Here is a 12,914-nt window from a genome sequence, read left to right as displayed (position 1 = left end):
AGAGACAGAAGTCGAACGCTGCGGAACTCGGAGGCCGATTGTGCCTCTTTGTCGCTCGTTGCGCGCTCTCGCTTGCACTTCAAGCCTTAAATGGAACGCCTCAGAGAAAGGTAACGCCGCATGAGTAATGTTTTTTCGAGCGTGTAGCCGGCTCCATCGAATTATGTCACGACAAGACTTTGTCACGTCAAAAAAAACCTGCTGCGCCAACTTCTTATAATGTGGAATAAGCAGCAAGAACAAGAGTAAAGATGTCGTTATTATAAATACATATCCGCTATGCTATGTTTCTATTTGTGTTGAAAATTTTCAATATGTAGCCAGAGCTATCATAGAAAACAATATATTTGACAAACGCCTGAATCTCGCTAAGTTTACATACAAATATACATGTTCCTTCATCGTTTTGTCAAGCAATTTCACCCGCTCAGCAGAAGATCTTTGTGGTATTCCCTCTAATCCTACACAGACTGGTGCCGTGAAAACAGCACGCTAGTTGTAAATGTTGATTAGCAGATTCCCTGCATATTTTGCATTGTGAATCTAGCGTGAAGTTTGGAATCTCCCTTAAAATACCGCTAGCTAATTTATATCATATTTTTAAAGTAATTCGCGAAAAACTTGGAGAAATATCATTCCCATGAACCCAATTTCAACAGTTGTCATTGTTATAAAACGTAGAATAGATTTATATAAAGTCTGATCGTATTAAGATATCGTTTATCACTCAACCTGCTTTCTTCTACCGCAAGAGCACCATGATTTCTGGTTGGAACAGGACAGCTATAGTTTCTGGTCTAATAGTCTCTGTCGAATGCCCTCACATCTCATGATGAATAGCATCTTTGACCATATGGCGTCTATTGTATAGGAAAGGCTTACGAATGGCCCAAAAGTGCTAAAAGATCATAATGAGTAAAGATGATGAGCTATTGGGCTTCTTCATTGTTATCGTGTTCGTGAAAACTAAGTGTGAAAGTGTCGTCACATAATTTGCGTGGAATTCGTAAATAATGACGTCACTGTACAAATGAATGCACGCTTTGTCCATCAAAAGAATTTTATTTAGATGTATATTAAGGTAGTAATGGTTTAAGGATTGGTTAATAAAAAATTGTGCATTGAATTATGTACAAAATATTTTATTTATTTTCAATTTTACAACATAACGTTTATCACTAAGAAAACTTTGGCAGACATTAATTTTAAATTATATTTAAAATTGAACGTCTTATTATTAAGTCTTAAAGCTGTAATTTAATTACATATTAAAATTAACGAGTAGATTAAATAATACTAGTATTTATGGCAGTCGTTTTAAAGATCATTTTCCTATAGCTTTAGCCGAACCGAGGACCTCGATCGCCGGGCCCGCTTTGACGATGCCGTCACGGATGTTCCTGCCCATTTTTTCCTGAAAAAATAAAATAAAACAATTAGTCTGTGGAGCTGCTCAGAAAAATTTTATACGTATTTCTTCATCAAAAACCTGTCTCTTTCTGATCAGAACGTCTAGAGACCCTAGACGCAATTGATAACCGAACAATAACTCAAACATAATAACTTTAACATTTTTAATAATGTAACATTTAACTATGCGATTTAATAATTAAGATTAAGTCAATTGAATCGTCAAGAAAAAATGAACTCTAATGAAAAAAAATCATCCGCTTTTAAATAAAGAATCATTAAAATCGGTTCACCTTCAAAAATTTTCTAAGGTAACAAACATAAAAAAAAAAGTCGAAATGAGAAACTCCTAATTTTTTTAAGTCGGTTAAAAATAATAATTATACATCAACGAATAAAGAACCACTTACAATTTTCTTGAAGATCTTCCACCTGGGCTCGGGAGCAGCGCTGGTCATGCTCAAAGCCAGCACCAGAGCGAAGACGAAGGATAGGATCTTTGCGAAATTCATTGTAAGTTTATGTAAATTCAAAGGCGGACGTTAAGACACAAGCGGCGCTGTACTGATCACTTGATGTGCACTATCAGAATGTAATTAATTCAGACTTGTTTCTCTTTATATATACAAATTCGCGTGGTTTGTTGTTAGACGCTCTCGAGCGCAAGATAACGGGTCAATTGAGGTTAAACACAAACAACAGAGGGAAGTACCGCCCGCTCTGATAAAAGTTAATCCCCCAATTAATGCTCTCCCAGTTAATGAGAATCTCGCATTTTTAATAAAGGTCAACCGGAAAATGTGTTCCTCACGTTTGAGAGGCAATCGTGGCTTAGGTAACCACAACGATTCGAACTTGTTAACAAAGTCATTCTCCAATGCAATGTACTAGGCGAGTATGTTTTTATTTTTATTTTTTATTGCTTAGATGAATGGACGAGCTAGCAGCTCATCTGGTGTTAAGTGGTTACTGGAGCCCCTAGACATCTACAACGTAAATGCGCCACCCACCTTGAGGTTAAGTTTTAAGGAGGAGTTCACAGCCAAACTGGTGTTAGAGGTTACTGGAGCCCATAGAAATCTACAACGTAAATGCCGCCATCGACCTTAAGATATGAGTTCTAAAGTCTCAGTTTTAACAGTACAACGGCTGCTCTACCCTTGAAACCGAAACGCATTACTGCTTCACGGCAGAAATAGGGAGGGTGGTGGTACCCACCCGTGCGGACTCACAAGAGGTCCTACCACCAGTAATTACGCAAATTATAATTATGCGGGTTTGATTTTTATTACACGATGTTATTCCTTCACCGTAGAAGTCAATCGTGAACATTTGCTAAGTACGTATATTAAGAACTGACACTTGTGTGATACTTGTCAGTTATCTTGACTCAATGTATAAAGTTCGAAACGTCGCTAATAATTAATTGACTACAGAAAAACATTAACGAATAAAGGGATATTAGGATTATAAAGTGACATACATACTTATATACGTTTAAATATATACATAATTATATATACAAGGTGGGCCAAAAGAAATCACCCTATTGGAAGATGCTCTTATTTTTGTAAATGGCCGCCAATGCCAAATCTGTTTTGACATTTGTTGACTAGACAGGTGTAGAATACAAGTGAGCAAGCCATGGAGCTGTACACTCCCCAAGAACGCAGAATAATCCTGTCTATTGTTTTGCGTAATAATTCGTGCCTCGCAATTAGCCATCAGCCGGTCGTCCCTAACGCGAATTTTGGTCAAAGACCTGCGCATGTTCCTGTACAAAGTCCAGTCCGTGCATCAGCTGCTGGTTGTCGACCGCCAAACGCGTGTAACCTACACCCAAGCCATCCCTCAATCTCGAGGACGAAGTGGACGATTTTTCGACCAAAATCATATTGAGCGATGAGGCTCATTTCCACCTCAGCCGGTACGTAAACAAGCAGAACTATCGCTTCTGGGGTACAGAAAATCCACGAGTGATGCACGAGAAGCCATTACACCTGCTCAAAGTGACTGCATGGAGCGCTGTTCACGCTGGAGGAATCATCGTGGATTTTTTTTTCGAGAACGCCGCTGGTCAAACGACAACAATGGACGGTGCGTGCTATAGGGCCAATTAGAACTGGAGGACTTGTGGTTCCAACAGGACGGAGCAATGGCACACACTGCACGAGCCACAACCGATATTCTGAAGGCGGCGTTCCCGGGTCGCCTCATCTCTCGTTTTGGGGATTTGCACTGCCCCGCAAGATCGCCCGATTTAACCGTTTCAGACTTTTTTGTGGGATTTTTGAAGTCCCGAGATTACGTGAACAAGCTCGAGACCCTTAAGAACAACATTCGAGACGAGTGAGAGAATCTGTCGCCCGAAGTTCTTGCCGAAGTGATGAAAAATGCCATAAAACGAGCCCGTAAAGCAATCAATTGTGACGGCGCTCATTTGGCCGATATCATCTTCTCGACTTGACCAATAAAATTCTAAAAGTTCAAATAATGATAATCAAAAAACGGAATCTTATCAGAATCTATAACTATATTGCTGCCGTCTAATAGGAAGGTCATTTGTGCCTTTGCGATAGGACTCTGGTGATCTCGATCTTACAAACTGTGTGAAAGCATTTTGTACTGCCTCCTGGGAAGTAAACTTTTTATCACATAAAAAATTGTCCAAATCACGAAAAAAATGGTAGTCCGTTGGTGCAAGGTCTGGCAAATGCGGAGGGTGACGAATAGTTTCTATTTGCAGTTCCTGCAGAGTTAAAACGGTTTCTCGTGCTGTATGAGGTCTCGAGTTATCGTGGAGCAATAATGGTGAAGATCGATTCATGAGTCGGGGCTGTTTCACTGCAAATTTTGCTATCATTGTTTGGAGTTCGGCACAGTAGACATATGCCGTTGTTGTTTGACCAGATCGGAGAAAGCTATAGTGAATAACATCATGCTGAGATCACCAAACAGTTACCATTACCTTTTTATTGGTAACCTTTGTTTAAGGACACTTTTGCGGTGTTTGACCTGGGGTCAGCCATTGCATTTTTCGCTTACGGTAATCGTAAAGAATCCACTTTTCATCACGTGTCACAATTCGATCCAATATTGCTTCATTTCGGTATTGATTCAACAAGGCAACACAAGTTTCAGCACGCGTTTCTTTCTGCAGATCAGTCAAATCATGAGGCACCCATTTTTTATTTTATTGATTTGACGCAAATGAGTCATTGTTGTTGGTAAGGTAACATTAAATCATGCCGTTAATTCCTGGGTAGTTTGGCTCGAATTGCCTTCCATCATCTCTTGTGTGGGCGGTCTTCCACGTGGTTCGTTCTTCAAATCAAAATTTCCATCACGAAAGCGTTTAAACCAAAATCGCACGATGCGATCATTAGCAGTCCCCTCTCCAAACGCAACATTGATATTGCGAGCTGTTTCTGTAGCGTTAGTTCCGCGTCGGAACTCGTATTAAAAAATCACTCGAATTTTCGAAGTATTCATCTTTCTTGTCTAAGCTGAATAAAAAAAACAACCGAAAGTCGATAATCGACACATTTTTTAAAAGAAGAACCTCATAGGTACCATTTGAAAAAAGTTTCACTCAAAAATCTCAAACCATGAAGGCTCTATGTCAATTCGAAGTACCTATTAGACTAACCGTTATAATATTATGTTCCTAATTGCGTATCGTGAAAACAGCACGCTAGTTGTAAATATTGATTAGCAGACTCCCTGCATATTTTGCATTCTGAATCTAGCGTGAAGTGTGGAATCGCCTTTAATATACGTCATGGCGTCTATTGTATAGGAAATACTTGCGAACGGCCCAAAAGTGCTAACAGATTATAATGAGTAAAGATTATAAGATATTGGGCTTCTTCATTGTTATCGTGTTTATGAAAACTAAGTGTGAAAGTGTCGTCATAGAATTGGCACTCGTGAATGGTGACGTCAATGTAGATATTAAAAATGCCCTCTCTATATAGCAAAATAATTTAATTTTACTTCCGTTAACGTAAACAGCCAGAGATTGGATTGTGGAAGATGTATATTAAGGTAGTAATGGTTTAAGGATTCATTAATAAAAAATTGTGCATTGAATTAAGTACAAAATATTTTATTGATTTTCAATTTTACAATATAACGCTTATCACTAAGAAAACTTTGGCAGACATTAACTTCAAATTATATTTAAAATTGAACGTCTTATTATTGAGTCTTAAAGCTGTAATTTAATTACATATTAAAATTAACGAGTAGATTTAATAATACTAGTATTTATGGTATACGTTTTAAAGATCATTTTCCTATAGCTTTAGCCGAACCAAGGACCTCGATCGCCGGGCCCGCTTTGACGATGCCGTCACGGATGTTCCTGCCCATTTTTTCCTGAAAAAAAAAAAAAAACAATTAGTACCCGCTGAGAACAATTTTATTCGTATATTTCTTCATCAAAAGCCCTTTCTGTTTCTGGTCAGAACGTCTAGAAACTAGACGCAAGTGATAACCGAACGATAACTCAAACATACTAACTTTAATATTTTTAATAATGTGACATTTAACTATGCGATGTAAACCATAAGATTATGTCGATTGAATCGTCAATAAAAATGAACTCTAATGAAAAAGTACGAACGAATCAATTAAAAAGTTTACGAAAGTTTTTTTTTGCTTTAAAATAAAAAATTATAACAAAACAGAAAAGCGGCTTCAACAAAATAAAATCATCAATTAACAATAATTGTATATGGACTATTAAGTATAACCGAGATTGACCATATGAAATTCATCCACTTTTAAATAAATAATTATTAAAATCGGTTCACCTTCAAAAAATTTCTAAGGTAACAAACATTAAAAAAAAAAGTCGAATTGAGAAACTCCTCAAGTTTTTAAGTCGGTTTAAAAAAATTACACAGAATTGAATAAAGAACCACTTACAATTTTTTTGAAGATCTTCCACCTGGGCTCGGGAGCAGCGCTGGTCATGCTCAAAGCCAGCACCAGAGCGAAGACGAAGGATAGGATCTTTGCGAAATTCATTGTAAGTTTATGTAAATTCAAAGGCGGACGCTAAGACACAAGCGGCGCTGTACTGATCACTTGATGTGCACTATCAGAATGTAATTAATTCAGACTTGTTTCTCTTTATATATACAAATTCGCGTGGTTTGTTGTTAGACGCTCTCGAGCGCAAGATAACGGGTCAATTGAGGTTAAACACAAACAACAGAGGGAAGTACCGCCCGCTCTGATAAAAGTTAATCCCCCAATTAATGCTCTCCCAGTTAATGAGAATCTCGCATTTTTAATAAAGGTCAACCGGAAAATGTGTTCCTCACGTTTGAGAGGCAATCGTGGCTTAGGTAACCACAACGATTCGAACTTGTTAACAAAGTCATTCTCCAATGCAATGTACTAGGCGAGTATGTTTTTATTTTTATTTTTTATTGCTTAGATGAATGGACGAGCTAACAGCTCATCTGGTGTTAGAGGTTACTGGAGCCCATAGAAATCTACAACGTAAATGCCGCCATCGACCTTAAGATATGAGTTCTAAGGTCTCAGTTTTAACAGTACAACGGCTGCTCTACCCTTGAAACCGAAACGCATTACTGCTTCACGGCAGAAATAGGGAGGGTGGTGGTACCCACCCGTGCGGACTCACAAGAGGTCCTACCACCAGTAATTACGCAAATTATAATTATGCGGGTTTGATTTTTATTACACTATGTTATTCCTTCACCGTTGAAGTCAATCGTGAACATTTGTTAAGTACGTATATTAAGAACTGACACTTGTGTGATACTTGTCTGTTATCTTGACTCAATGTTTAAAGTTCGAAACGTCGCTAATAATTAATTGACTACAGAAAAACATTAACGAATAAAGGGATATTAGGATTATAAAGTGACATACATACTTATACATACTTATATACGTTTAAATATATACATAATTATATATACAAGGTGGGCCAAAAGAAATCACCCTATTGGAAGATGCTCTTATTTTTGCAAATGGCCGCCAATGCCAAATCTGTTTTGACATTTGTTGACTAGACAGGTGTAGAATACAAGTGAGCAAGCCATGGAGCTGTACACTCCCCAAGAACGCAGAATAATCCTGTCTATTGTTTTGCGTAATAATTCGTGCCTCGCAATTAGCCATCAGCCGGTCGTCCCTAAGGCGAATTTTGGTCAAAGACCTGCGCATGTTCCTGTACAAAGTCCAGTCCGTGCATCAGCTGCTGGTTGTCGACCGCCAAACGCGTGTAACCTACACCCAAGCCATCCCTCAATCTCGAGGACGAAGTGGACGATTTTTCGACCAAAATCATATTGAGCGATGAGGCTCATTTCCACCTCAGCCGGTACGTAAACAAGCAGAACTATCGCTTCTGGGGTACAGAAAATCCACGAGTGATGCACGAGAAGCCATTACACCTGCTCAAAGTGACTGCATGGAGCGCTGTTCACGCTGGAGGAATCATCGTGGATTTTTTTTTCGAGAACGCCGCTGGTCAAACCACAACAATGGACGGTGCGTGCTATAGGGCCAATTAGAACTGGAGGACTTGTGGTTCCAACAGGACGGAGCAATGGCACACACTGCACGAGCCACAACCGATATTCTGAAGGCGGCGTTCCCGGGTCGCCTCATCTCTCGTTTTGGGGATTTGCACTGCCCCGCAAGATCGCCCGATTTAACCGTTTCAGACTTTTTTGTGGGATTTTTGAAGTCCCGAGATTACGTGAACAAGCTCGAGACCCTTAAGAACAACATTCGAGACGAGTGAGAGAATCTGTCGCCCGAAGTTCTTGCCGAAGTGATGAAAAATGCCATAAAACGAGCCCGTAAAGCAATCAATTGTGACGGCGCTCATTTGGCCGATATCATCTTCTCGACTTGACCAATAAAATTCTAAAAGTTCAAATAATGATAATCAAAAAACGGAATTGAAGTTTTTTATTTAGAAAAAAAATGAGAGCCAAACAACATCGGATGACTTATTTTGGCCCACCTTGTAGATAATGAACATCTAACGGTAGGCAGCTCCTTGGCTTTGCGGTACGGTAACCACTCACCATCAGGTGGGCCGTATGCTCGTCTGTACAAGGGCAATAAAAAAATTTAAGACAAAAAGCAAACAGATCTGGTCATTCAATACACAATATTTGCCCACTTTGGGAATCGAACCCGCGACCCCCGGCGCGACCTACTGAGTCAGAAGTTTTAATTACGTTATAGACTAGCAGATATTTCGAAGAATCTATGGCCTAATTGGCAACGAGGCTAGATTGATTCGTAGTATAATCATTTATATCGTGACCTTGTAATGTTGTTGCTATCGTTCATACGTAGTTCGGTATCGAATTGATATAGAGTAATAAAAGCGAGAGCTGCATCATCGTGTGATTGCTGGTGACGAAAATACGATCTTATGTTGTGTTGACAAACTTAAGTTAATCAGAAAAAAAAGAATTAATTAATAACTTACTAGTAGTCCCCCAGTAGCCGAAATTCGACTATAATTCATTGAAATTATAAGTTTGAATATTATTATGGTTCTATTGTAAAAGACTTTACTTCTATAATCAAAGGTTTCTCCAAGGCTACACGATAGACAAATAATATTAAAGACAAACAATATTACATAATCTATTCTCAATTAGACCACAGACTTTAACAATAAACATATGATTTGTACTGAAAATTTGAAATTCTTTTTTTTTCATTAGCAAATTTATTTAATCAAAATATCTACCATTATTATCAGAATCTATAACTATATTGCTGCCGTCTAATAGGAAGGTCATTTGTGCCTTTGCGATAGGACTCTGGTAATCTAGATCTTACAAACTGTGTGAAAGCATTTTGCACTGCCTCCTGGGAAGTAAACTTTTTATCACATAGAAAATTGTCCAAATCACGAAAAAAATGGTAGTCCGTTGGTTCAAGGTCTAGCAAATGCGGAGGGTGACGAATAGTTTCTATTTGCAGTTCCTGCAGAGTTAAAACGGTATCTCGTGCTGTATGAGGTCTCGAGTTATCATGGAGCAATAATGGTGAAGATCGATTCATGAGTCGGGGCTGTTTCACTGCAAATTTTGCTATCATTGTTTGGAGTTCGGCACAGTAGACATATGCCGTTGTTGGTTGACCAGATCGGAGAAAGCTATAGTGAATAACATCATGCTGAGATCACCAAACAGTTACCATTACCTTTTCATTGGTAAGCTTTGTTTTAGGACACTTTTGCGGTGTTTGACCTGGGGTCAGCCATTGCATTTTTCGCTTACGGTTATCGTAAAGAATCCACTTTTCATCACGTGTCACAATTCGATCCAATATTCCTTCATTTCTGTATCGATTCAACGAGGCAACACAAGTTTCAGCACGCGTTTCTTTCTGCAGATCAGTCAATTCATGAGGCACCCATTTTTATTTTATTTATTTTATACTTATTGTACACAAAAAAAGAAAATACAATAAAAACAGATTTAAAAGAATGTCTAAATACTATGTACAAAGGCGAGGTTAACTCATTCATGAGTTTTCTTCCAGCAAACCATTAGCAGAGAGAAATACGATGTATACTTAAGAGGAGAAAAGTGTACAATATAAAAGGTATTAAAGCATGACATTTTTCATATTTTTTATTTTATTGATTTTACGCAAATGTGTCATTGTTGTTGGTAAGGTAACATTAAGCCATGCCGCTAATTCCTGGGTAGTTAGGCTCGAATTGGCTTCCATCATCTCTTTCAATTCATTGTTATTCACATGTGTGGGCGGTCTTCCACGCGGTTCGTTCTTCAAATCAACATTTCCATCACGAAAGCGTTTAAACCAAAATCGCCCGGTGCGTTCATTAGCAGTCCCCTCTCCAAACGCTACATTGATATTGCGAGCTGTTTCTGCAGCGTTAGTTCCGCGACGGAGGCCCTATTCAAAAATCACTCGAATTTTCGAAGTATTCATCTTTCTTATCTAAGCTGAATAAAAAAAACAACTGAAAGTCGATAATCGACACATTTTTTAGAAGAAGAACCTCATAGGTACCATTTGAAAAAAGTTTCACTCAAAAATCTCAAACCATGAAGGCTCTATGTCAATTCGAAGTACCTATTAGACTAACCGTTATAATATTATGTTCCTAGTTGCGTATCGTGACAACAGCACGCTAATTGTAAATGTTGATTGGCAGACTCCCTGCATATTTTGCATTGTGAATCTAGCGTGAAGTGTGGAATCGCCTTTAATATACGTCATGGCGTCTATTGTATAGGAAGGACTTGCGAACGGCCCAAAAGTGTTAACTGATCATAATGAGTCAAAATTATGAGCTATTGGGCTTCTTCATTGTTATCGTGTTCATGAAAACTAAGTGTGAAAGTGTCGTCATAGAATTGGCATTCGTGAATGGTGACGTCACTGCAGATATTAAAAATTATCTCTCTATATAGCAAAATAATTTAATTTTACTTCCGTTAACGTAAACAGCCAGAGATCGGATTGTGGAAGATGTATATTAAGGTAGTAGTGGTTTAAGGATTGATTAATAAAAAATTGTGCATTGAATTAAGTATAAAATATTTTATTGATTTTCAATTTTACAACATAACGTTTATCACTAAGAAAACTTTGGCAGACATTAACTTCAAATTATATTTAAAATTGAATGTCTTATTATTAAGTCTTAAAGTTGTAATTTAATTACATATTAAAATTAACGAGTAGATTAAATAATACTAGTATTTATGGCAGTCGTTTTAAAGATCATTTTCCTATAGCTTTAGCCGAACCGAGGACCTCGATCGCCGGGCCCGCTTTGACGATGCCGTCACGGATGTTCCTGCCCATTTTTTCCTGAAAAAAAAAAAACAAAGCAATTAGTCTGTGGACCTGCTGAGAACAATTTTATTCGGTTATTTCTTCATCAAAAGCCCTTTCTCTTTCTGGTCAGAACGTCTTGAGACTCTAGACGCAAATGATAACCGAACAATAACTCAAACATAATAACTTTAATATTTTTAATTATGTACCATTTTTCCAGATTGTTATGTTAAATACTTAAACTTATAATTTCTATGGTTGTAATTTGTTTTGTGCAAAAACAAAAAAAAACAAAAAAACAAAAAAAAACTATGTAATTTAAGCAATAAGATTAAGTCGATTGAATCGTCAAGAAAAAATGAACTCTAATGAAAAAAATCATTCGCTTTTAAATAAAGAATCATTAAAATCGGCTTAACTTCAAAAAAGTTCTAAGGTAACAAAAATTAAAAAAAACCAGTCGAATTGAGAAACTCCTCAATTTTTTAAGTCGGTTTAAAAAAATTACACAGAATTGAATAAAAAACCACTTACAATTTTCTTGAAGATCTTCCACCTGGGCTCGGGAGCAGCGCTGGTCATGCTCAAAGCCAGCACCAGAGCGAAGACGAAGGATAGGATCTTTGCGAAATTCATTGTAAGTTTATGTAAATTCAAAGGCGGACGTTAAGACACAAGCGGCGCTGTACTGATCACTTGATGTGCACTATCAGAATGTAATTAATTCAGACTTGTTTCTCTTTATATATACAAATTCGCGTGGCTTGTTGTTAGACGCTCTCGAGTGCAAGATAACGGGTCAATTGAGGTTAAACACAAACACGAGAGGGAAGTACCGCCCGCTCTGATAAAAGTTAATCCCCCAATTAATGCTCTCCCAGTTAATGAGGATTGCGCATTTTTAACAAAGCTCAACCGGAAAATGTGTTCCTCACGTTTGAGAGGCAATCGTGGCTTAGATAACCACAACGATTCGGACTTATTAACAAAGTGATTCACCACTGCAATGTACTAGGCGAGTATATTTTTTTTATTGCTTAGATGGGTGGACGAGCTCACAGCCCACCTGGTGTTAAGTGGTTACTGGAGCCCATAGACATCTACAACGTAAATGCGCCACCCACCTTGCGGTATAAGTTCTAAGGTCTCAGTATAGTTACAACGGCTGCCCCACCCTTCGAACCGAAACGCATTACTGCTTCACGGCAGAAATTCTATCCGATGATTTATTTGCAAGCGAAGTAAACTGTCCCTTAGAAATAAGGTGACACTCTACAAAACTTGCATACGCCCCGTCATGACCTATACAAGTGTAGTGTTCGCTCACGCGGCCCCCATACACTTAAAACCACTACAAATTATTCAATCCCGTTTTTGCAGGATAGCCGTCGGAGCCCCGTGGTTCGTCAGGAACGTCGACCTCCATGACGACCTGAACTTAGAGTCCATCAGTAAGTATCTACAGTCGGCATCAATGCGTCACTTCGACAAAGCGGCACGACACGAGAACCCTCTCATCGTGGCCGCCGGTAACTACATTCCCGATCTTGCGGACCGAATGGAAAGCAGTCGACGTCGCCCCAAAATACGTCATTTCGGATCCTCCCGATCCACTAACGGTGCTTTTAGGTACCTCAAGCACCGGTCATCGTTCTTGTCGAATCCATCGCTTG

General features: G+C 38.4%; 3 protein-coding genes across 3 annotated transcripts; all 3 read right to left on the bottom strand.

Annotated features, from left to right (window-relative positions):
• Nucleotides 1-1,121: 1,121 nt before the first annotated feature.
• On the bottom strand, nucleotides 1,122-2,457 carry LOC101739958 (cecropin-B-like). The gene is made up of 2 exons (XM_004926049.5): nucleotides 1,821-2,457; nucleotides 1,122-1,414 (listed from the first exon to the last, which is right to left on the bottom strand). The coding sequence occupies exons 1-2, from the start codon at nucleotides 1,920-1,922 to the stop codon at nucleotides 1,325-1,327; spliced, it is 192 nt and encodes a 63-aa protein (XP_004926106.1). The 5' UTR covers nucleotides 1,923-2,457; the 3' UTR covers nucleotides 1,122-1,324.
• Nucleotides 2,458-5,497: 3,040 nt separating this feature from the next.
• On the bottom strand, nucleotides 5,498-6,816 carry LOC101740092 (cecropin-B-like). The gene is made up of 2 exons (XM_004926050.5): nucleotides 6,343-6,816; nucleotides 5,498-5,790 (listed from the first exon to the last, which is right to left on the bottom strand). Exons 1-2 carry the CDS (start codon nucleotides 6,442-6,444, stop codon nucleotides 5,701-5,703), a joined length of 192 nt encoding a protein of 63 aa, XP_004926107.1. The 5' UTR covers nucleotides 6,445-6,816; the 3' UTR covers nucleotides 5,498-5,700.
• A 4,368-nt stretch (nucleotides 6,817-11,184) lies between these two features.
• Nucleotides 11,185-11,877, bottom strand: CecB1 (cecropin B). Its single transcript, NM_001102561.1, is given in 2 exon segments — nucleotides 11,185-11,274; nucleotides 11,776-11,877. Coding segments are annotated over 2 exon segments (192 nt in total).
• Between the last annotated feature and the right edge of the window lie 1,037 nt (nucleotides 11,878-12,914).

The sequence above is a fragment of the Bombyx mori genome, chromosome 26 (assembly GCF_030269925.1).
Source record: "Bombyx mori chromosome 26, ASM3026992v2".
In the NCBI taxonomy this organism is placed as follows: domain Eukaryota; kingdom Metazoa; phylum Arthropoda; class Insecta; order Lepidoptera; family Bombycidae; genus Bombyx; species Bombyx mori.
This window is presented reverse-complemented; position numbering and strand designations above follow the sequence as displayed.

What these genes read in the sequence shown, in the direction of transcription:
- LOC101739958 (XM_004926049.5), bottom strand. Translation starts at nt 1,922, where the DNA reads ATGAATTTCGCAAAGATCCTATCCTTCGTCTTCGCTCTGGTGCTGGCT. An exon ending in GGAAGATCTTCAAGAAAATT is followed by an intron (nt 1,415 to 1,820) that starts GTAAGTGGTTCT and finishes TTATTTTTTCAG; the next exon opens with GAAAAAATGGGCAGGAACAT.
- LOC101740092 (XM_004926050.5), bottom strand. Translation starts at nt 6,444, where the DNA reads ATGAATTTCGCAAAGATCCTATCCTTCGTCTTCGCTCTGGTGCTGGCT. An exon ending in GGAAGATCTTCAAAAAAATT is followed by an intron (nt 5,791 to 6,342) that starts GTAAGTGGTTCT and finishes TTTTTTTTTCAG; the next exon opens with GAAAAAATGGGCAGGAACAT.